Source organism: Misgurnus anguillicaudatus, chromosome 5, assembly GCF_027580225.2.
Source record: "Misgurnus anguillicaudatus chromosome 5, ASM2758022v2, whole genome shotgun sequence".
Taxonomy (NCBI): domain Eukaryota; kingdom Metazoa; phylum Chordata; class Actinopteri; order Cypriniformes; family Cobitidae; genus Misgurnus; species Misgurnus anguillicaudatus.
In genome coordinates this window covers 35290817-35317061 of record NC_073341.2, presented here as the reverse complement: position 1 = coordinate 35317061, position 26245 = coordinate 35290817, and the positions used below count along the sequence as shown (strand labels likewise).

The following is a 26245-nucleotide window of genomic DNA, read 5'->3' as shown; positions in this document are numbered from 1 at the left end:
ATCGAAATACTGAGAAAATCGCCTTTAAAGTTGTCCAAATGAAGTCCTTGGCAACACATAAAACTGATGAAAAATATTTATATTTTTAATATATGTTTAGGGTAGGGAATTTACAAAATATATTTATAGAACATGATCTTTATTTAATATTCATTAAGTATTTTTTGGCATAAAATAAATCCATAATTTTGACCCATTCATTGTATTTTTGGCTATTGCTACAAATTAACACGCAAAACTTATTACTGGTTTTGTGGTCCAGGGTCACATATGATCTTTTACGTTACTGTAATGAGATTTTGGAGAGAAAACAGCCTGAAAATGCCACAAATGGAAAAGTTCTGTCATCTTTTTTTATGCAAAGTACAATTCCTCGTTTTTGAATTTTGAGGTCAAATATGACCCATGTTACTTAAAACTAAAAGTTTACAATAACCATTTAAGTGTGCCAAATGTAACAGCACTAAAAACATCCTTAACTAAACACACAAACAACATGTGTGCATTTAGGTACACACACACAAACACAAGTGTGAGAAACTATGTGTGAGAAAAAATACAGTTAAAGTGTTAACATATTAAAATGTATTTAATATTAGAATGAATGTTTATAGACCAACAAAATCTTAATAGGTAAATAGAAATATCTGTGTATTGGTGATGTATGAATATTTACAGTTATATATTGACATATTTTTCATATAGAGATAAATTTAACCTATAGATCATTCCATAACATGATGAAATATATTAATTTAGTATGAATATTTTACTGTACTGTACGAAAATATTTTTAGCCTTATGACAATATTTTTACATTTCTTTTTTTATAAATTTATTTATATATATTAATATTTTTTATTATGCTACACATGTGCCTTTATCCATTTAACCCATAATTATTTTTTTTAGAAACATGAACTTGCATTTTTTTATACATTACTCTTGTCAGTCTCATCTTTGTTTTAAAGCATCTTAATCATTATCTCGGACCTGCTGTATCTGTCCATGTGCAATATCAAGTTTATTGTCCATAATAAAACATGAATGTAGTGTTATCTGAAGATCTGTACAGAATGAAATGTACTGTAACGCAGTAAATGTAATTCTGTGATGAGACACAGTTTAATGTTGTTATTGGATGTGTTTAAAGAAAATATCACCGAAAATATTTAAACACTTATAAATGTCTGAATGTCTGTGTATAATGAACAAAATCTCAAAGTCTCACTAACTCAACTAACCACGGGTTTTGATCTGGTGTCTTTATTTTGATGACACCATATCTGTTGTTTAATTTTTAAATCCTTGCCTTACACATGCTTTTCTTGTTTCTTTAAATAAATGACAGTTTGATTTTTTTAAAGATATTTGGGTGATTCTCACGAAAACTTGGTTTTAAACATGTCAAGCATGAAAATGTAAAAATTGCTTAAATTTACTTTTTTTCCCACCAGACATTGAAAAACAAAGTCTGGAGTAAATGGGAACATTAATTTAAAAACTTTAACTTATCATTTAACACTTTTTGTAACATAATTTAAAACATTAGTCCTAAAAAATCTCATTACCGCAACAATCAGAAAACATCAACACTGACATATTTTCAAAATGACATGACAAACCTGAAAGAACATAATTTGGAGATTCTGCACATGCATTTAAAATCAAAGTATTATGCTTCTATTAATTAAATTAACATTTAATAAGCATCTGTTGCGGTAATGATAATCAAAATGTTGTGTTAGCATTCTGACAAGACAATATTTCAAATTAACTGTAAAAAAATTATCTTACCTGGTAACCATCTTGAAGTAACTGGTCCATGTGCTTGGTCACTCAAAATCAAACTTTATTAAAATTCTGTATGTGTGCTTAAACTGTTCTCAAAAAGTGTTGCGGAGGATGAGAACATCAGGCATGGACACATCATTTTCCTAATTTTTCTTCATTATTATTATACATGAATATTCAGTAAATATATTTTCTGTCATCTAAAGTAGTCTAGCAAAACATCCATTTATTTTTTTTCTTAATATTTTTGTGTTAATTTGATTAAATTACAACATAACGCATGTTCAAACACAGCCGGACACATTGCGGTAATGAGAATTTCAGCAGAAAATGAGATAAAATTTCCAATTATAAATTCTTTTGTTGAAATCACACATTGTGCAAGGTAGAACACAGTATTGTGTTAATTCTGATGCTTTTTAATGTTACTATATTACACATTTTAAAGCTAAAATCATTAGTGCCGTGGTGTTTCAATGGTTTCGTGAGAATCACCCATTTAGACATCTCTACTAACATGTAACTTAAAGGTCCACTTTCTTGCACTGTCAGTAGTGTCAAATAATCTAATGTTTGTGGATATTTTGACTTGTGACAGCTAGATGGCAGAGTCCAACACTGAAAACACTTCAGCAGGATGTTTTGTGTATGTACTGTAGATCTTTGCGTGTGTTTGCGTAAATCTGGAGTAAAAGTTCCTAATACTACATGTGCTAATAAAATGAGTTTATTTTTGAAACCGTTAAATGATCCTGTGCTGTTATTTTTGCATCAAAGGTTAGGACAGGTTTTGAGTAAACCTGAGATTTTTAATCTGGCTGCTGTAAATCCACATACTGACATTTATCATATTTGAGAAACAGTAAAAGTGTTTCACAACCGCGTTCCAGGAGGCGCACAAACACATTTTACATATTTGCTTGATTCAATCCATTGGCTCATAATGAAATGTGTGTCAGATAAAGAAGTGATTGAATGTGTAATTCTGGTGTTTGTCCAGGAACAGGGTTGTGAAACAGAAATGATCTTAGTCGAGATATTTTCTGCTCGAAGAGGGTTTGTTTGATCTACAGTAACATCAGCGGTAGAGTTTTATTCCTTACTTTTAGACTTTGTGCCTCTCTTTTACAGACACACAAACTGTTGAGAGATTCCTCGTCTCTTTATGTCCCTGTAACAAAAGCTCTTTGTTAAATGGAAGGGTATCTTTTTGTCTCTTTCTGTCTTCAGTCTTTCTATCCAAAACAAAGTGATAACAAAATATACTGTAACTGACAAACAAACCAACAAATAATATTTAAATAAAATAGAGGATATAGATGATGACAAGTAGCCTGTCTATGTTAACATCTGTTTATCCTGACAGATGAATTTGTGCTGAAATACCACAGATGCCGAGTGATCTTTCTTGTTAAATTCAGCTCTTTCGTTAATACGTATTGTCAGTGTGGATTGTTCGTTGAGTAAATGTGAGTCAGAATGTATTTATCTTGTCGAGTTTGTGAATATCTCTGACAGCTGTGATCTCTCAGAGAAATCCTCTCATTTGTGAGAAACTTTCACAGGCCGCGGAGAGACATGAGAGACAGAACGGCCTTTTGTTGCCTTTAGAAATCTGCCAATAGCTGTTGTTGAGTTATCAGAGTAAAACACCCACCGGCAGATGTGTTTTACTGGGACATCACGAAAATGAGCAGCACTGAGGGCCGGACGTCACATACATGAGCTCTCAGGCGCAAGTAATGTCTGCATTCATGTTTCAGAGAGACAGATTTGAGTTTCTATTACTAAAGTTTGCTCCAATCTTAATTTTTCCAGATACATTTTAATACAGATTTTTTTACATTTGTGTAATAATCACATTTGTTTTGCATTTGAGTTTTCATTTGCACCTTGACAGATTGCATATCTCATTTTCAAATAACCTTTGGTCTAAAATCACTTATGGTCACATTAAAGTGTAGGTTATTATAAAACTACACTGTATAAAGTGAAATTTGGATCTACTTTGGCATCACTTAAAATATTTAAGTTTTATCAACTTAAATTTTCTCACTTTGATTAAAAATTTTAAGGTGAAAAAACTTTTTTTTAAATTACTTAAATTGTTAACACTTACATTTTTGTTAAGCTTTATCCATTTAAATTGTTTACTTTTTCCACTTAAATTGTTCACTGAAATTTTTAAGTGTTACCTATTTTTTAAGTTAATCCAACTTTTACTTTTTTAGTGTAGGTTATTATAAAACTATAAAAAGTGAAAGTTGGATCTACTTAAAATATTTGGTATAGAATATTTAAGTTTTATCAGCTTAAATTTTCTCACTTAGAATGAAAAATGTAAAGTGAAATAACTTTAAAAAATCACTTTAATTAGTAACACCTACACTTTAAAAAAAAATCCGTAGAAATTACAATGTTGCTTGCAGCTGGTTGCCGGTAACTTACCGTAGATTTAAATGTATGTTATTTACTAGCAACATTTTGTTAAAAGTTAAATGAACATTAAAAATTAACAAGTAGTCTTTGTCTTTACAGAGTAAAATTAAAATACTGTAACCGCATCAAGCAAAGCATTCTGGGAAACAAAATCTGAAGCAAAAAACAGAAAAAGGTTGATGATGATTTCTGGTTCCCAGAATGCTTTGCATAAGGCTGATATTGTATAGTTTTATTCTGTAAAGATAAAGAGTTGTTAATATTTAATATTATTTAACTTTGAACAAACTCTTGCCAGTAAATAACATAAATTTAAATTTACGGTAAGTTACCGGCAACCAGCTGCAAGTATCACCGTAATTTCTACGGAATTTTTTTACAGTGTACATTTTTTTTGTACAGTTCACTTTAAAATAAAAATTCTGTCATCAATTTATCATCCTCATGTTGTTGTAAACCTGTATGAATTTCTTTTTTCTGATGAAGACAAAAGAAGATATTTTAAGAAATGATGGTAAACACACAGCAGATAGTGACCATTGCCTTCCATAGTAGGAATACAAAAATATGATGTAATTTAATGGGTACCATCAACTGTGTGCTTCATTTATCAAAATATTTTCTTCATCATTTATCACAATACTTCCAAAATATTTTTTCCTACTATGGAAGTCAATGGTCACCATCACCATGTTTACCATCATATCTCACAATATTTTCTTTTGTATTCATCAGAAAAAAATCATACAGGTTTAGAACAACATGAGAATTTTCATTTTAAAGTGAACTATCCCTTTAAAATTAAATTTTTAGGTGTTACCTATTGAAGTCATTTAAGTTAATCCAACTTTAACTTTTTTCAGTATTATAAAACTCTTATAAAATTATTTTTTGCAAAATCGGTTTTGTGTTAACTTGCTTACTCTGCTTATTGAATTACTTTTATAGTAATCATTTTATTTTGCTTAATTTTAAGTTAATAACAAGCAACAAATGATTCGGCGATAGACATCGAATGTTGTGTCTGTTTCAAATTAAATGTCCTATCAGATTTCTTTAAAAACTTTCCATCATATTTGTCGTTTGTTTATGAATTTTCAAACACACTGGCTTTGTTATATTAGCTTAATAATCACTTCTCATTTCATAACCCCTTAGAAGAAAATAAAGAATAATAATTTTGGCCAAATTTAGTTGAGAAAATCCAAACCTCAGAGTCAGATGATGCGCAGATAATGCGTGTCGTCATTGTTTCCCAACTCTTTTTCTGGAATCTTCTGTAATTCTCCAGAACACACACACACATACACCAGCTCAACATCCAAAATAATAGTACACACACTTTGTACATCACTGTTCAATTCTTATGTTTGGCCTGCAGGGGGCGCGCAACAGGAGCGTCAGTCGCGCTGGATGGATTCACTGAGTCAGAATCTCTTCAGTTGAACTTTATCAATGTTCGCGTCCGGACTGAGAAGATTCATTGCGCGCGTTTACAATCAGAAACGGTTCGTGTTCAGAGTTTAATAATGATGCTGACAGGAGTTGTGTTTGTGGTTTTAATGTGTTTGTGCGGTGTGTGTGACGCGGGATGTGCGAACAGAGCGTCACCCTCGTGCTGCCCGGGACGCAATAACGAATGCGTAGAGTTTAGCGCGAGAAGATCCGTGTGTTACTGCGACGCTTACTGTAAGAGAACCGGAGACTGCTGCGAGGACTACAACACAATCTGCCACATATCAGGTGAACTAGTATCATCAACAACAACTTAATAATCACCTGTTACACTCTTAACTGTACTGTAACTGATGCTGACGCGAGACACTTGTAACCTCTTCAGCTGTGACGTAATGAGTCGCTACAACTTTATTATCAGAGAAAAAGATTTGTTGGGATTTTGTGGGCGTTGGTTATTTACACCTGTGTTAGTAAATTATTTCTATCATACATCTAGTTAATAAAGTTATTTTAACCACACAGGAAATAAAAAAGTAATATGTATGGAGAGATGCTGTATAAAGGATATGTAGGCTATATGATAGACAGACCGCATTCTTGGAAGTATTTTTCACAGGGTGCTGTAGATCTTTAAAGTGTGTTTACCAGTAAGATTGAGTTATTTTAAGGCAGTGCACACTAATGGACATTTTTGTAAACACAACTTATTATCACAGAAGTGCTACTTCAAAGGAAAAGTTCACCCAAATGTGGCAAATGTCATAGTGTCCTTCATGTCATTTCATACATGTATACTAATCTACTGTGTGGAACATAGTTTAGTCTAAGCTGCTGTCTTGTAGGTGGATGGGAACAGGGACTGTTAGGTCTCAGGAAAGTTAATGACGCACCTTGAACATTTGTGTGACACCTGTTTGTGAAATAGCACACAGCTGAATGTGAATATGGGATAGAAAACCAACACAGATCACTTTGTAAACAAGATTTTTGAAAGGTATGGCTCCACTGGAAGAAATGATTTCAAGAAAAAAAATTCTTAGTATTTTTGTCTTGTTTTCAGTAAAAATATCTAAAAAATACTTAAATTAAGATGCTTTTTCTTGATGAGCAAAACGACCCAAGAAAATAAGTCTAGTTTTTAGACCAAAAATATCAAATGTAAGTGATTTTGTGCGTAAAGCAAGCAAAAAAATCTGCCAATGGGGTAAGCAATTTTTTCTTGAATTTAGTGTTTAAGAAAATATTTTTTTTGCTTACCCCATTGGGTAGTTTTTTTGCTTGTTTTATGCACAAAATCACTCACACTGGATATCCTTGGTCTAAAAACTAGACTTATTTTCTTGGGTCGTTTTGCTCATCAAGAAAAAGCATCTTAATTTAAGATTTTTTTAGATTTTTTACTCAAAACAAGACAAAAATACTAAGAATTTTTTCTTGAAAATCATTTTTTGCAGTGTGAAGACAAGAATATTTGTAGTACACTGCAAAAGATGACTTTCAAGAAAATTTTTACTTAGTATTTTTGTCTTGTTTTCAGTAAAAATATCTAAAAATTCTTAAATTAAGATGTTTTTCTTGATGAGCAAAACGACTCAAGAAAATAAGTCTAGTTTTTAGACCATAAATATCATACTTATATCAAATATGCATAAAACAAGCAAAAAAATCTGCCAATGGGGTAAGCAAAAAATCTTGAAAATTTTTCTCAAACACTAAATTCAAGAAAAATTTGCTTACCCCATTGGCAGATTATTTTTGCTTGTTTTCTGCACAAAATCACTTAAAATTGAAATTTTTGGTCTACAAACTAGACTTATTTTTGTTTAGCTCATCAAGAGAATACATCTTAATTTAAGAATTTTTAGATATTTGTACTGAAAACAAGACAAAAATACTAAGTAAAATTTTTCTTGAAAGCATTTTTTGCAGTGTATATATAACATGGTCACCATCTACCTCCATTGTGTGTTATAATCTAAGGTGAGACAGACAGAGCAGAAATCGTCTGCTGGCAGACAGCTGGTTTTTACTCTGCCTCCTGTTTTCTACTGTACTTGCTCTTGTCTCTCAGTATATAATGGATGATGTGATGAGGGAAGTATGTGTGTTGGTAAACCTGAGCTGTTTGCAGGGGTTATTATCGCAGTCAGTAATTATCACTGCATGTGTGTCTGCGTCTCACCTGCTTCAGATACAGCAGCAGAATTCAGAAACAACAAGTTGTTTAGGAAGGAACACCACACACACCCTATCAGATAAAGAAATAGTTAAGTGTGATTTAATGTAAAACAGAGCACAGGCTTGAAACAACATCACAGCTGTAGTATCGCACATGTTGAGGCTATCTGCTCTGTACAAGGGAGACTGAAGTCGTGCATGCACTAAGAATCCAGGGTCAGAGATGTAGACAAAGCATCAGGGCTTTCATCAGTCTGTATGTTTTCCGGGAGGTCTTGGGTTTGTTTCAAGTTTTCTTGGGGGATCCAAAAGTCTTCAATCGTCTGTTTTCATTTGTCTCTTTGTGACTTTATAGCTCATAAGAGAAATGAGTACCTTTAAATACATCAATTGTAATCGATGCTTTTTAATGAAGTTTTAAAGGGGACATATCATGAAAATGTTTAAGTGCTATAATTGGCTCCCTGGTGCTTCTATCAACCTAGAAAATGTGAAAAAGATCAACCCAGTGACTTGTAAACCATTCTCTGCCAGCATGTGAAAAAATAGGTCATTGAAATTTGGCTCCCCTTGTGATGTCAGAAAAGGGATAATACCGCCCCTTAATCTGCACTATCCAACCACGGCACTGCCATTTAGTGCAGAGATCAGCTAATTTGCATTTAAAAGTAAACATCCCAAAAACACCTACAAAGTGGAAATTATGTTTTTTGAGGAAAACATTGCAGGATTTTTCTCATTTTAATGGACTTTAATAGAGCCCAACATTTAATACTTAACTCAACACATAACAGTTTTTTCAACGGAGTTTCAAAGGACTATAAACGATCCCAAACGAGGCACAAGGGTCCCATCTAGCGAAACGACCGTCATTTTTGACAACAAAAATAACAAATATACACTTTTAAACCACAACTTCTTGTCTAGATCCAGTCGTGATGCGCCAGCGTGACTCCTCGCAATACGTCATGACGTCAAGAGGTCACAGAGGACGAACGTGAAACTCTGCCCCAGTGTTTACAAGTGTGGAGAAAGAGGAGCGTTCCTACGTTGTTGTGTGTCAACTGATACTAATTAATGTCTTTGTGTCAGTATATTGTTTAAAATGGTCCACAAATGGGCGTTTTATATATGTAACACGTGACCTCCATACGTCACTACGCATTTACGTTAGGTCGCGCTGGACCGGACCTTGACGAAAAGTTGTGGTTTAAAAGTACATATTTTTTATTTTTCTTGTCAAAAATGACAATCGTTTCGCTAGATAAGACCCTTATACCTCGTTTGTGATCGTTTACAGTACTGTGAAACTCTGATGAAAAAACTGTTATGTGTTGAGTTAAGTATTAAATGTTGGACTCTATTAAAGTCCATTAAAATGAGAAAAATCCTGCAATGTTTTCCTCAAAAAACATCATTTCTTCTCGACTGAACAAAGAAAGACATCAACATTTTGGATGACATGGTGGTGAGTAAATTATCTGGATTTTTCTTTTAAGAAAATGGAATATTCCTTTAAAGGAGTAGTCCACTTTAAAGAGGGGGCCCATTGACTTACCATAGTATTTATTTTCCTACTATAAAAAGTCAACGGACCTTATCTTTAAAGTGGACTACTCCTTTAATATCACTTTACACATACTTTAAAGGGCCCCCAAATGTAGGTGATTTCAGCAATATTAAAATAGTCTCTGGTATTCCCAGAATGTGTCTGTAAAGTTTCAACTCAAAATACACCACAGATCTTTCATTATACGATGTTGAGCATGGCCATTTGTGGCTGCAATCAAAATGTGTGCTGTTTTTGTGTGACACCGGGGGATTCTTTGTAAAAATGTCAAAAGGAGAAAGTTGCTTAGAAGTGTGTGTTTGTGTTAATGTGTGTACAGTACATATGGTATGGTGTGAATACATGTCTCATTAGGGTGACCATACGTGCCATTCTTACCGGACGCGTCCTGGCCAGGATTTCGGGTGCGTCTTCCGGAAGTCGTATTTGTCGACCGCATACGTCATAGAGGATTATTATTATTATTACAGAAAAGCAACTGTTACATTTTAAGGTAAGAATGAAACTACAATTGTATGTCTTATGTTTTTAACTGAATGGCGTATGCGGTCAACAAATATGACTTCCGGAAGACGCACCGAAATCCTGCTCAGGACACGTTAGGGAAAAATGGCATGTATGGTCACCCTGTCTCATGATCTTTAGTTTTGGAAATATGGTTTTAGCAGTACTTTACTCCTCCTGTGTGTGCATGTGTGGTGTGTGTGTGTTGATAGCCAGGTGATTCTGTTCTGTCTTTCTTATCAGAATGTTTGACTGGAGGGATTCGGTGGTTTTGGTTTGTTGATGTGTCAAATAACAGCTTGATCTGATTCATTTCAAACCACTAAATTCCCTTAGCAACAATCAATGCCAGATGTGTGTTCGTGTGTGTGCTAGCAATAAACTTGATATATATAACTGAGGAAAAACAACAATGCTAAATATTTTCTAAATAAACCAAAGATCAGATTTTTGTGTTTGTGAAAGCACATAGGAGGGCGTTTATAGGATGCCTGTGATTTTTTTGGTGGTCTGAATCTGTGTTTTATCAGAAAAATGATCATGCAAGCAGATAAAAAGTGTAGCCATTTTAATAAAACAGAATCACAGAGAAAAGACACAAGAGAAACACAACAGTGTGGCACACACGCGTGTTAAATTGCTTGATGTTCACAGTAATTGTTTCCAGTCCTGGTTGATATCTGATGTTACATTGCTGTTAGACATGCAAAGATGTGGTTCATTACACTTATACTATATGAGCTACAAATGAACTGGAATATTACAGCATACAGATGTGTGTGCAGGGGTTATTGATTGTTATCTTTATGTTGACAAAAATAAACCAAACGATTAAGTTTCTATAAGTAAAGGCATATGGTTTGTACCATTAAATTGAGAGAGAGAGAGAGAGAGAGAGAGAGAGAGAGAGAGAGAGAGAGAGAGGAAATTGTCTGCATGCATGAACATTAGGAAGAGGAAATTTTTCTCAGATTGGAAACATTTGTTTTGTATGTGACGTGACGTGACCTGCAGCAGCTTCTCACGTTTATTATGAGATGTTGTCAGTGTTCTTCCCTCTGTGACCTTCAACATCATCATCATCATCTCCTCTGACTCTACAGCGCTTTAGTTGGAAAATACATCAAAAAGCGTCCGGGATTTGTCTGGTCTACGGAAGCAGAGAAAGGTCATCCATATTTTTATTTTTGCTTGCTTGTTTTCTCGTGATAACGACTTAATTTCTCGTAATCTCAAAATAACAAAAGTTGTTCTCTCGTTATCCTGACATGATACTCCGAATGTCATAATGTAATTTTCTGTCCATAATATTGCAAAAAATGATTTTCAAGAAAAAATTTCTTAGTATTTTTTCATGTTTTCAGTAAAAATTTTCAAAAATTCTTAAATGAAGATGCTTTTTCTTGATGAGCAAAACAACCCAAGAAAATAAGTCTTTTTTTAGACCAGAAGTGATTTTGTGCATAAAACAAGCAAAAAAATCTGCCAGTTGTAAGCAATTTTTTCTTGGATTTTTCTTGAATTTAGTGCTTAAGAAAAATTTTCAAGATTTTTTCCCATTGGCAGATTTTTCTTGAGAGATCCCTGATCCAAGTAAAATGTTCATCCATGCTAATTTAGCAAAATATACTTTTGCTGTCCACAAACAAAACAACACGTTCTATAGAGTAAACGTAAGCTTTAATCACATCACAAGAATACACCTTTTGTTATGTCGAGATCACAAGAAAATTAAGTCGAGATCACGAGAAAACAACTTTTGTTATCTCGAGATAACGAGAAATTAAGTTGTGATCACGAGAAAACAACCAAGCAAAAATAAATAAAGTAAACGTCACGACCTCTCTCTGCTTTTCTTGATTTTTGGTTCATTCACACTGCTTATGATTATCCGCAGTCTGTGTGTGCATTCACACACACACACACACACACACACACACACACACACACACACACACACACACACACACACACACACACACACACACATCACATTGAACATTATTGAGTGCACACATTCAATCCCACAATGCACTGCAATAATACGTGTACAACCGATGCTGACTGAATTCTTAAAAGCGCAATTCATACAAAACTACTTTACAACAAAGTTTGCATTTGCATACTCGCATACCGTATTTTAATTACTTCCATGGTTTGTTTCATCCATTTTTTAAAACTTGCATATGATTGATAATTCAGAGGGTCCCGACATAGATTACTCCCAAACTCACAATGTAATTAAATGTTAGCAGCATTATAGATTACTGCATCACCTGATGGGAACAGTGGTGACCTCTGGAGACCCCAGAATGTGTGAATGAGATTTGGATCAATAGTAAGTCTGGACCTCATGGTCATCTGAGAGAGGAGGTACAGTGTCTGTGTAATGGGTACGGTCCAGATCTGCAGAACTAATACAGGGGAATGTGGGGAATTTGACAGGGGCTTTATGTGGAGGTATGTGTTTGTGTGCTTTGTGACAAATGTGTGTCACTTTAGTGTGGAAAAACAGAAGTTCTGTATAAGAATGCAAGAGCCATGAGGTCACTAAAACAACTGACAGGGACTTAAATGGAATAAATTCATGATGCAATTCTTCTATAATTTGGAAGTGTATAAGTAAGATTATATATTGTATATTGTAGTTTGATTTTAGACACTGCACACACATATTTAAACAATGCAAAATGTGTGTAGCCTATATTTTTTTATGCTGACTTTACTAAGTAGGGGCGTGATGGATGGGTTGAACCTTAAATGTGCTTTGGACGTCTGTTTTTCGTTAAACTTGTTTAAATGAATTGATTTAGAGTTAAGAGTTAATTTTTTCAGAGGATTTTAGTGCTGTTTAATAGCTTGTTTAAAGCTCACGTAACACACGCTGTTTCTGCATTTCTGATGTTAATCTGGAGTACCTATAGAGTAGTATTACATCCTTTATATCTCCGAAGAGTCTTCAGTTTAATCAGATTTATAAACGAAAGATTAGCTTTACCGAATCTTTCCGATAATGTACAAAAAATGAAGCAGGAGGAGTTACTACTGCGGGAGGAGCGAGTACGAGTCATGCAACACTATACAACACTGTTTAACTTATGATTCACTACATGTTTGTGTCATTTATATCATGTGCACGCGCCTATTTCCAACATAGAGACAGAGCGCAGCGCGTCATACCCTGAAAACCACGCCCACCGGGGGGGAAAGCAATCCAACCGTCTCCATTGACTTTGTATTGCGAGAGGCCGCCTCCTTGTCATTTCTGGCTTATAACAAAAAACTGAATAATGCCTAAAAGCTGCGTGACAATATGTACAGCTAACAAGCCAAAGAACCCAGAAATAAGTTTTTATAAGCTGTCGAGCCGTAAAACCCAGCCTTTAAGGAGAATAAAGTGGATCGCCGACTACGTTTCCCCTTATTGGACGCGGTTTTACTAATAGGAGTACTATGAAAAGTTGCCTGTTTCCATTTCTGTGTCTTTAAACGCTCGTTTTTTTAAGTCGACAACTTATAAAAACGTATTTGTTTTTTTTTTTGCTTGTTAGATGTACACCTTGTCAAACACCAGCTTTTAGGTATTATTCTGTTTTTAAGTTTAATCTGTAAATAAGTTTTTATAAGCTGTCGACCCCAAAAAACGAGCGTTCAAAGACACAAAAATGGACACAGGCAACTTTTCATAGTACTTCTATTAGTAGAACTGCATCCACTAGGGGGAAACGTAGTCAGCGATCCACTTTATTCTCCTTAAAGGCTGGGTTTTACGGCTCGACAGCTTATAAAAACTTATTTCTGGGTTCTTTGGCTTGTTAGCTGTACATATTGTCACACAGCAGCTTTCAGGCATTATTCAGTTTTTTGTTATAAGCCAGAAATGACAAGGAGGCGGCTTCTCGCAATACAAAGTCAATGGAGACGGTTGGATTGCGTTCCCCCCGGTGGGCGTGGTTTTCAAATTTGCATAACTGCGCTCTGTCTCTATAAGACAGAAGTATTACTTACCGCATGCAACTCGTCATGACCCGGTTGGGAAAATCAAACACACACGCAAAACTCCCCTGCTACCCCGGATAATAAATATCCATTTATTCCATAAGGCTGACTTTCTTCTCCTTACATCCAAAAACACACTTCTTCTTTCGTGCCATTCTTGAGTTTTGAAATTAAATAAAGCTGTGTCGCGTAATGTTTGCAAGTTCTAGCGTCTCCCGCTGATTGACGGGTGGGCGGGGTTTTCCGGGGGAAGTGCCCATAAAAAGAAGTGATACGTATAGAAACCCCTGAAACATCAGCTGGACCCGTAATCGAAAAAAAACTTTTTCGAAACTTGTACGAACCCTGGCGAAGTGCATTCGGCACAGAAATACTCTGTAACACGTCCAACTGCTTTTTTGACACTTTGCCTACGTTAAGCATGAGGAAACAAATCTATAACTGTGTTAATAAGTCGGAATGCTTGAAATACCATTGAACCCCCCCTTTAAGTCTTTAAAGGGGCGGTCGCGCTACACTTTTCGTTCCATTGACTTCCTTTTAAGGAATGCAAATGTGTCAGACGGGAAACCCAGGCTTGTGCGAAGATATTTTGCTGGGCACCAAAGTTTAAGTCGGATAAATTCTGCCCTGCAAATTCATTTCACATGAAGAAATGTGACCAGTAGAAACTTAAAAAATTACTTCAATTGGCAACGTCTAAAAATGCGTTTTCAACTTAAATTTAAAAAAAGTACGAAAATTTAAGTTTATAAAACTAAATTGAAGTTATTTATTAACACATTTCCAGATATTTTTTTTAAAAGTTGCCTGCCAGCATTTTTTGTGATTTTCACAAAAGTTTCACAAAATGCATTCCAGGAATATTTTTTTCTAAAAATATATACATACAAATATATAAAATGAAAGAACAGACCCTCTGCTTTCAAACAAACAAAACAGGAAAAAAGTTTCATCCGATCTATATTTTTTCTCTGCTTATAAACTCTTAAATATCTTAAATTAAAAAACTTTAGCAGAAAGCTGAAATAATTGCATTTTTGTGAAGGACTTTTGTTAGAGATCAGATTCAGAACGATTATCAAAACATACACAGAGTTTAAAATTAGTAAAGAATTTTTTTGCTTCAGTTTTTTTAAATTGCCATCTAGTGGATAATCGCGGTATTACAGATTAACATAAAACCTCATCAGGAACACATTATTTTTTAGCAAATGTTTTTCTCTTAAAGGTGCAGTGTGTAATTTTTAGAAGGATCTCTTGACCAAAATGCAAAATAATATATAAAACTATATTATCAGGGATGTATAAAGACCTTTTATAATGAACCATTATGTGTTTATCACCCTAGAATGAGACGTTTTTATCTACATACACAGAGGGTCCCCTTACATGGAAGCTGCCATTTTGTGCTGCCATGTTTCTACAGAAGCCCTTAACGGACAAACTTTTTTTACTAAGTTGTCTCCAACGATGACATGTTTGTCCGGTGGCAGCTACCGTAGCTTTTCTATGTGTTTCAAAAGCGATAGGTAAGCAGTGGACTTAGCCGTTGGTTGCAGTTCGCAACCTCACCACTAGGTGCCACTAAAATTTACACACTGCACCTTTAATTGACGAGATAACTCGTTAATGTCGAGCAGTTAAGTAGAGCAGTTTTCACTTTATACAGTGTACTGAATTTAAAGGCACACCATGGAACTTTTTGGCCACTAGGGGGTGCTAGACATATATTTTTCACGCCTAGCGCCCCTAGAGGCCTAAAGCGCCGCAGCACTGTCGCAAAGGAAAGGAACTGGCCAACCTTAAAACTAAACTAAAAACTACACATTTAAAACGCTAAACGATCAACATTTTGAGACATCAGGGAGAAACGCAGTCATGTTACAACTTTCTGATGAGGAACTCGTCGTGGCAGCAGCCATTTCTCAATCTGAAGGTTGCAGCCTACGGATGTCGTATTTTAAGCTGCATACGTCAAGACTGTCTTATTTCACAATATTAACAATTATAAAGTTGACAATTACACTTAGTTAATCGTAAATTGTTGCGGTATGCTTATAACTTGCTTATGTAATGCTCAGTTTACCTTAATAAACCAGGCTTGATGACGTATGCAGCCTGCATATTTGACCTCCGGAGGCTGCAGCCTTCCAATTGAGAAACGACCAGAAGTATTTCCTTGCCTTTTTCCAAACAAATATTGTTGCATCGTCTCTCTCTCCCTCGCCACCAGGATTTTCCGCAATCGTATGCAGTAAAGCAGTCGAATTTTGTAGTTTTTTTTTGTGCTCTGGTTATTACAAGAACCCCTAAGTTTTAAAATACGAGTAAAAGTGATACAGACCCCGTCAGGCTATGGTAGACATGTCATTCAACCTATCGATGTACTATCACAAGGGTCTTGAAAATTTATTATGAAGGTTGAAAAATTACATGGTGTCGCTTTAAGTTCAGTGTACTGAAAAGCATTTTATCTGCTAAAAGGTCCTCATGGCTTTAAAAGCAATCTCACATGCTTTGTATCATGATTTGTATCAGTAACATGATTTACAGCAGTATATTTTTTTTTAAATGCTTTGAGGTCTAAGATCACACTGTTTGAGTGTGTGTGTGTGTGTGTGTGTGTGTGTGCACGTGTGTGTCCGTGTTGTATAGGTGTTCAGGATAATATGAGCATAGGTTACAGTTGTGTATCTGTTGGCAGTGCAGGTGCCACACTGAAGTTTGTGAATCACAACTGGATCTTTACTCTTTATATATTTATATACAATATACAGTTGTTGTACAGTGGGAGTCTTATGATAACTTCCAAGTTTCATTTCTTAAACGAATTGCAAAACAACAAATCTATGAATGAGTTTCCCAACATTTTTAAGCTCACACAAACTTTGAGCCATGTGAGGCAGTGGGGAAGCGTGCATGTTTCTCTGAACCCTACATGAAAGAGCAGCTGTATTATTCAGATACACAGCATGTGTGTGTGTAGATTGAGGTGAGAAGTATATAATGTCCTGCATACACACACACACACACACACGTTCACAGATGTACACTTACATACTTTATGTGAGCCGGTAGTGTGTGTCAAACACAAACATTATCCATTAAACTGTAAATGCCTAATTAAATCTGGGCATGAGGAGAGGAGGAAATGACATATTATTACCCATTTATGATGGCAGTTGTACCACCGTTGTGAAAACAGAAGTATGTCCATTTAAAATAAGCACCAAATTTAGGCATCATTTGTCCATCTTTTTTTTTTCATTGACATATGAATTATGAAAATTCTTAAAAATAACCTCTCGTTTTCTGTCGCCCTCCCGCTCTCTCAGCAGCTGTAGATTGTGAAGTGAGGCAGTGGGGTCTGTGGTCTCCATGTTCATCTATCTGTGGGGAGGGAACAACGGAGCGAAGTCGACAGGTAAAGACACCACCGCGTAACGGAGGCAAGCCGTGTCCGGACCTGAAGCAGCGCAGGGGCTGTCTCGCACATTCTGACACCTGCGGTACAGCTAAAGGTAACACACAATACTTTGTATCAAACACTAGAGCAGTGGTCTTCACTATTTTTTCAGGTCAGGGTCAATAGGAGAGCCGCCTTTACCGCAAAGTATCAAAAGTTACATCCAGTCATAATTAGCATGTCTGCTTATCAATCTGTCAATCTGGTGCAATGCAATAAATATAAGGACAAATCATTCATTATCATTTACCAGTCAAATTTGTAACTGAGACAATATGATTTCCCTTAATGACAAAAACAGGATTTTAATGCTAAGCATTCTTATAATATGCTTATGCAGTGCCCCCCAAACCACCAGGGGGCCACCTTTCTCGTAATTTCATGCGGCACTACACAGAACGGTTGGCGAGTGACATTACTGTGCCGCGAGAGCAATTCGAAAGCATAACAAGGAGTCTTATCTCACGGTACTTTGATGTAACATGACGATCGCTCTGTGCAAGCACTGCATGCGATTGAACACGCTAATCGACGTGCATCTTGATCTAATAGGTGATATGGTTTTCTAACAAAGTTAGCGTCCGGAGCAGAAAAGACAGAAAAAGCGCATGCCTACTACATGATCATATCACTTTATTATTTACTGCCATGCGAGCCACAAATTAAAGCTTGCCGAGCCGCATGCGGCTCGCAAGCCGCGCAATAAAGAACACTGCACTAGAGAGATGTCTACTGGCTGTCTACTGTCTACATGTAGCTGTCTTTAAAGGGAGCATCGTAACTAAACTGAAACCTTACTAAGTGACACACATACACACACATACAATAATAAAGCTCCTCATGAGAAGTTTGCAGGACTCACAATTATTTTTAACAACCTTCAAATATACCTGTAATGCTTTAAAGGGGACATATCATGAAAATCTGACTTTTTCCATGTTTAAGTGCTATATTTGAGTCCCTAGTGCTTGTATCAACCTAGAAAATGTGAAAAAGATCAGCCCAGTAATTTCGTTTTGGTAAACTATTCTCTGCAAGCATTTAAAAAATAGGTAATTAAAATCTGGCTCCCCTTGTGATGTCAGAAGGGGATTATACCGCCCCTTAATCTGCACTATCCAACCACGACACGCCATTTAGTGCAGAACTCATTTGCATTTTAACGGCGCATTTTTGCTCACACCTACAAAGTGGCAATATTAACATGTTATAATAAATTATCTATATGGTATAAGTCTTGTGAAATGTCCCCTTTAAATTGGATTTGCTACATGTTGATGTATTTGTGATTTGCAGTGGAATTCATATGTGTAATAATTTTGCAAATACAGCATGAGAGATGTTTATAATAGTCAGTTTTAGTAAGAATATAGAAAGTTAAACTACAGGACACTGTTTATAATGTGTTAACACACGTGTGTGTGTTTTTAGTGCTGTGTTTAGTCTCAGGAGGACACGGTTAATTTGCTCTCTTTCATTATCTTGATCTCCTCTTCCTCCTCAGAGGTGGCCAAAATCCTGCCTGACTCATTCAGGCGGAACTTTAAGGACCCTTGGAGACGTCCACACATGCTTATGAAGCAGGAGAAAAAGAGGTAATAGACATGAAACATTACACAGTGCTTTGAAACTATTTCAAAGGGAAAATAGACTAAATAATGTTATGTACACATTCTTGGGGGGATGGTTCGCCCAAGGATGAAAATAATGTCATGAATGACTCACCCTCATGTCGTTCCAAACTTGTAAGACCTCCATTCATCTTCTGAACACAGTTTAAGATGTTTTAGATTTAGTCCGAGAGCTTGTTGACCCTTCATTGAAAATCTACGTACGGTATACTGTTCATGTACAGAAAGATAATAAAAACATCATCAAAGTAGTCCATGTGACATCAGCGGGTCAGTTAGAATGTGTTGAAGCATCAAAAATACATTTCGGTCCAAAAATAACTAAAATTACGACTTTATTCAGCATTGTCTTCTCTTCCACGGCTGTTGTGAAGTGCATGCGCGAGACTAAAGTCACGTGACTCCAGTGACGCAGACGACGTGTTATCCTCAGACATGTTTGCAAAGTGTTTTTTTTTCAAACTTACAGTGTGCGTCTCCCTCAGACTGTAAACGAAGCCCGGGTGCACAAATCCCCCCCCCCCAAAAAAAAACAGCTGGGGCGCACCAGATAACACGTCAGCCGTGTCGTACGTCATCCACGTCAATGCAGTCACGTGATTTTAGTCTTTAGTCTCGCGCATGCGGAAGAGAAGGTAATGCTGAATAAAGTCGTAATTTTTTTAATTTTTGGACCAAAATGTATTTTTGATGCTTCAACACATTCTAATTGACCCACTGATGTAACATGGACTACTTTGATGATGTTTTTATTACCTTTCTGGACATGGACAGTATACCGTATGTAGATTTTCAATGAAGGGTCAACAAGCTCTCGGACTAAATCTAAAACATCTTAAACTGTGTTCAGAAGATGAACGGCGCTCTTACGAGTTTGGATCGACATGTGAGTCATTAATGACATTATTTTCATTTTTGGGTGAACTATCCCTTTAAGACTGAAGCCTTTTGCTCTTCTAATAATAATCAACACTAAAAGGTCGTATTTAAGGAAGTTGCTGTGACCCTTATTAGCACTGAACTAGATTAAGATGAGTAGAAAGTGGTTTATTTTGTTTTTTATGAACTGATACACAGTGAGTATCTTTTGTTTTGACTCTGAGAGCTCACAGTTTGTCTGCATGTAATATTTTATTATCTGCCGCTGTCAGTATCAGTATTTTGGGGGATTCTGGAAAATAACATTTCTAAGGATTAAAAAAATGACAATCAAAGATTTGTGTGTTTGGTTTCATGGGTAAATATATAATACAGTTATTAAAGGAATAGTCCATTTTCTAAAAAAAAAAAATCCAGATAATTTACTCACCACCATGTCATCCAAAATGTTGATGTCTTTCTTTGTTCAGTCGAGAAGAAATTATGTTTTTTGAGGAAAACATTGCAGGATTTTTCTCATTTTAATGTACTTTAATAGAGCCCAACACTTAATAATTAACTCAACACATAACAGTTTTTCTCAATGGAGTTTCAAAGGACTATAAACGATCCCAAACGAGGCATAAGGGTCTTATCTAGCGAAACGATTGTCATTTTTGACAAGAAAAATAAAAAATATGCACTTTTAAACCACAACTTCTCGTCTAGGTGCAGTCCTGTGATACGCCAACGCGACCTAACGTAAATGCGTAGTGACGTAGGGAGGTCACGTGTTACATATATGAAACGCACATTTGCGGAACATTGTAAACAATAAACTGACACAAAGACATTAATTAGTATCATTCCACATACAACAACTTCGGAACGGTCCTCTTTCTGCACACTCGTAAACACTGGGGCGTAGTTTCGCGTTCTCTGTGACCTTTTGACGTCATGACGTATTGCGTGAGGTCATGCTGGCGTATCACAGGACCGGGGAAGATGAGAAGTTGTGGTTTAAAAGTGCATATTTTTAAAATCTTTTTGCTAGATAAGACCCTTATGCCTCGTTTGGGATTGTTTATAGTCCTTTGAAACTCCGTTGAAAAAAATTGTTAAGTGTTGAGTTAAGTATTAAGTGTTGGGCTCTATTAAAGTACATTAAAATGAGAAAAATCCTGCAATGTTTTCCTCAAAAAACATAATTTCTTCTCGACTGAACAAAGAAAGACATCAACATTTTGGATGACATGATGGTGAGTAAATTATCTGGATTTTTCTTTTAACAAAATGGACTATTCTTTTAATATGAATCCAGTAAATGAGGACAGGTGTATGTGTGTATTTGATCAACACAGAGGAAGTTACTGTAGCTAGAATTAAATAGCAGGTGCAGGTTCAAGCAAAAATGATGTTACAGTGGATATCTGCAATTTTTTCCTAGCAATACAGACAGGAAATCCCTGAGTGAGTGAGTGAGTGAGTGAGTGAGTACATACTTACACCATGTAGGAGTAAAAATGCCACAGAATGCTAACAATGCAAACTAATGAAATTCAATGTGGGAGTCAGCGTGCCATAAAGCTTATGTATTATGTTTGTGGAAATGTTCAAAATTGACATAGTTTATTCACTGATAACATAAAGTCCCATTTAAAAGTTTGACAACACTTACTCATTCTTTATTTACTATATTTACTATTTTTACACATCTACTCATTAAACACATGAACTCAACTATAGAAATTATGTTGTGACTAGGGATGCATAACAATTAATCGGGATTAATCTAATAGTAGAATAAAAGTTTTAGTTTACATCATATATGTGTGTGAACTCTGTATAATAATTATGTAGATATAAATATGCACACATGCATGTATAATTTTAAGAATTTTTTTTATATTTATATATTAAGCATTTATATATAATATAAATGATATACATAAATATACAAATGTATATACACATGTAAACATATCTTAAATATATACCTGCATTTGTGTGCATGTATTTATGTAAGGAATAATTGACGACGGGCCATTGAATTATAAGAAAATAATGCACACCAAGGTGGTAATGCGGCACGACGCGAAGCGGAGTGCCGTTACACCTCAGGTGTGCATCATTTTCAAACAACTCAAAGGACCGGAGTCAATTATTCCGCTTATACCATGGTTACCACAAACATTGCTCTGGTGCCTATTTTTAAGACATTTGAAAAATTAGGTGTGCGGTTTACAGAAAAATAATCAACACCCATAGAACATTTCTCAGCCAATCAGAATGCAGCATTCAACAGACCCGTGGTATAAATAAAGTTATTACACAGTTCACACACATATATGATGTAAACAAAAACTTTTATTCTGCTATAGATTAATCGTGAATTATTGTTACTGTATGCATCCCTAGTTGTGACCAAAAGCATCTGCGTCATTTTATCAGGGAACGTCTCGAGGTTTCACCCTGAGATTAATTTTAAACAATAATGAAGGAGTTTACATATATTAGGCTCTTATTGATTGCTTCCTCTTTTGTATTCAGTATAAGTCAGGGTTTTTTTTGTCAGCTATTTACTTGAAGTACCCCCTGAGATTATACGTAAATGTTTTATGTAAACATTTGCATGTTTAACTTCACAAACATTTATTTTTAATCAGTTTTAAAGTTTAATCAGTATTTTTCTACATTGTTGTTATTATTATCTGTTAATAAATCTTTATCTGGTAATTTTCTTTTATTGGTGCATACCTGGTGCATTAGTTCTCAGTTTTCTGATATGTTGTAGTGTTGTGTAATGGTCAAATGACATGCAGGTTAAATAAATAAATATATTTTGTATTTTTTTATTTATATTTTTTATTCATCATTTTATGTGATATAATTGGAAGTTTTCTTCTTCAGTTCACGAACCCCCTGCAATTCCCTTGGAATCCACCAGGGGTTCACAAAAACCCTGGTCTCACCAAATTCATTTAAAAATATATATATATATATATATACACAGCGTACACACATAAATTATGCAAAAACAAACTTTTATTTTTGTATGCGTTTAATCACGATTAATCTTTTGACAGCCCTTTTGACATACACTTTTAAGTTAAAAGATTTTTAAGATCATGAGAAAGATTTCAGTCAAGTGTTTCCAAATGTTTGTCTGCAACTCTATACGTCTATGATTTTAGCAGAATGATTAAACTTTTTCTAGACTGATTCCATAAAGCGAATCTCGAGCGTTACTACAGGTTTAAAGGGTTAGTTCACCCAAAAATGAAAAATATGTCATTAACTCTTTCACTGCCAGCGTTTTTTAAAAAGTTGCCAGCCAGCGCCAGCGTTTTTCATGATTTTCACAAAAGTTTAATGCCTTCCAGAAAATGTTCTTCTTCAAATATATAAACATACAATATTCCAAATAAAAGAACAGACCCTCTGCTTTAGAAAAAAAAAAAGTTTCATCCTACCTTCAGTAGTTCTTTTGTAATCAGCTTTTGAATATGGGTAGGTTTCTGCAAAAACACCACATTTTGAGCAAAAAGCAGAGATAATTCCATTTTTGTGACGGACTTTTCATAGAGAATCCAATTCAGAGCAATCTTTAAAACAGACACGGACATGCAGTCGCTTGCCATAGGGCAATACTTCCGGGTTTAAAAAGTTGCGGAATAATAGTGGTATTGCGGAAAGACGGAAATACTCGTCATTGGCGGGGAAGCGTTTTCTCTTGATTGACGAGATATCTCGTCAATGGCGGGGAAAGAGTTAATGACCCGTAAGACCTCCGTTCATCTTCGGAACAAAGTTTAAGATGTTTTATATGTAGTCCGAGAGCTTTCTGACCCTACATTGAAAATGTATGTACGGTATACTGTCTGAAGCATCGAAAATACATTTTTGTCCAAAAAGAACAAAAATTACGACTTTATTCAGCATTGTCTTCTCTTCCGGGTCTGTTGTGAATCCGCGTTCACCACACTGCAGTGACACTACTGACGTGTTATCTGGTGCGCCCGAGCTTCGTTTACAGTCTGAGGGATTAGGACATCCATGACATGCACACTTATGCACCATTTAAAAAAATATAGCAATACCAAAATACAAACAATGTAGAACAGTTTGAATACACCATGCGTCTCCCTCTTTTAAACTGTAAACGAAGCTCGGGAGAAGACAATGCTGAATAAAGTCATAATTATTGTTGTTTTTGGACCAAAGTGTATTTTTGATGCTTCAACAGATTCTGGCTGGCCCACTGATGTCACATGGACTACTTTGATGACGTTTTTATTGCCTTTCTGGACATGGACAGTATACCGTGGATTTTCAATGAAGGGTCAACAAGCTCTCGGACTAAATCTAAAACATCTTAAACTGTGTTTCCAAAGATGAACGGAGGTCTTACAAGTTTAGAACGACATGAGGGTGAGTCATTAATGACATAATTTTCATTTTTGGGTGAACTAACCCTTTAAGGCTCCAAAAAGTAACAAAAAATGTAAACTAAGCATAAGTGTGATTATATGAAAGATAAAAGATTAAACAGCATTTAGATACACATGACAACTATTCACTGAACACAAAATTATTAAGAATCACAGAACATCTGTGTAATCAATCTGTTATACTGTAAACTTGAAGCTTTCTAACTTAAAGATGATATCTTCTAAGCCAGTGGTTCACAAATGTTTTCGGCATGCGGCCCCGCATGTGTATGGTGCCCCTTAAAAAAAATGTATGCCATAAAACATTCTAAAACTTACAATTTTAATTAAACAAAATGTATTAGATAAATAACACAATGTAGTGATGTTGGTTAGTAGCCTTTTTTTCTAAGGTTTAATTACACAGAATTTATGATAAATTAATATATTTTTATAAAACTTTCATTAAACAGGGGCCCCCCTGGCATTCATCTTGGGGGGCCCCCAGTTTGAGTAATTTTATACAGACAAATAAATATACTTTTTAAATCATTGAATACATTGATTTATACCTGTCATCCATCTCTGTTGCAGTTATTGTGTGAACATGCGCGTGAAGCAGGCGAGCTTAGGATGTAAGCTGAAAATGTGGAGTGCTAAGCTGGTCTATGAACGTTCAATATGTGTAGAGTGCCAGAGCGATGCCATGGCGACCGACAACCGCTGCCTTGGAGACGGCCTGAAGAACACCAGGTACGCGTCATACACGTACACACGTGTACAGAGACTTCCCAATAAAATCAACTAATGGTGTGTCTTTTCATCAGAACTTTCTGGTCGGCTGCATCAGCACCTGGTTGCTCTGGGTCATGGGTTCGAGAATCCTCCACCGAAAACTGCCAATGTCCACCTTATTCTTTGCTTTTCGTCTGAACTATGTTCACTTTCAAAGCCTTTCCACAAGGTATGGGATTGATCCGAGGAGTCTTGGAGCGCCTCTTACTTTTGAAGCCAAATTCTGTCCCCCACCGAACCAAAACACAATCACACTTTTCTGAACTTTGCTCTCTACCTCCGAAATGCACCTGCACCTGTTTTTGATAAACCCTTGTGTCTTTTATTACAGACTTTTCTCATTTCATAAGTACTGTATTTTTATACATTTGAATGTAACTTCTGTGTGTAAGTTTATGTTTGCACGCGTGTAGATTAATGTATCTGCAGTATGTTTGTGTGTTTTAGTAGCTGAATGGAAGGCTATTGTACATGAATGTTTCTTGTATTGCATTTCTGGAGATCTTAGGCTTTTTACTTCGTAGTTTTCATTTAAATTTTCACGAAATCTGGTGTCCCTTGATTTATGCAGTGTCTCGATTATGAAATTTTCACGCTAGAGTTTTTGTTGCAAATGTGACATCAGAGTTCAGTTCGCTCGGCTGCTTGAAAGTGTGCAAAAAAAAAATCTGTGTGATAAAGTCATGTGTTTGCAATCGATATGAAAGCAGACTGGCCAAACTTAACTATTATTAGTCAAATTTGCCAATTTCAGTATAATGCGTTTCTCTTTGCTGTAGACGTTGCCTTAGGCAAGCAGCTTAAATTCTCTCTGTGATCTCTAGCAATGCATTAGACGGAAGAAGAGGGGTTAAATGGAAGCACACAATGGGACCAGGTGTGTAAAATTAAACATTACCAGTGAAGACCTGCTTCGTAGTACTTTTATTTATTATTGCAGCCAAATACAACATCTCTAATATATAGTGACTGCGCACATATACACATATTTTATAACAAGGACTGCGCCAAATAAATCCTTTAACAGCTTAAATTTTATAGATGCTATAATGTATGATTTTGTTGCCATGTTATATGTGATTGTATCTATTAATTAAACAGTCATATCTTTCAAGTTGAA

General features: G+C 35.5%; 1 protein-coding gene across 2 annotated transcripts; it reads left to right on the top strand.

Annotated features, from left to right (window-relative positions):
• The first annotated feature begins 5619 nt into the window (after positions 1-5619).
• On the top strand, positions 5620-26245 carry LOC129414814 (somatomedin-B and thrombospondin type-1 domain-containing protein). Of its 2 annotated transcripts, none has more exons than XM_055168920.2 (5): positions 5620-5976; positions 17281-17466; positions 18916-19006; positions 24925-25083; positions 25158-26245. In XM_055168920.2, exons 1-5 carry the CDS (start codon positions 5763-5765, stop codon positions 25261-25263), a joined length of 756 nt encoding a protein of 251 aa, XP_055024895.1. In that variant the 5' UTR covers positions 5620-5762; the 3' UTR covers positions 25264-26245. The 2 variants fall into 2 exon arrangements, with proteins under 2 accessions (XP_055024895.1, XP_055024896.1); XM_055168921.2 differs by having other exon boundaries at positions 5622-5976; positions 17284-17466.

Coding starts and splice junctions, on each gene's coding strand:
- LOC129414814 (XM_055168920.2), top strand. CDS start 5,763: ATGATGCTGACAGGAGTTGTGTTTGTGGTTTTAATGTGTTTGTGCGGT. Junction 17,467..18,915: donor CACCTGCGGTACAGCTAAAG/GTAACACACAAT, acceptor CTTCCTCCTCAG/AGGTGGCCAAAATCCTGCCT. Junction 25,084..25,157: donor GACGGCCTGAAGAACACCAG/GTACGCGTCATA, acceptor TCTTTTCATCAG/AACTTTCTGGTCGGCTGCAT.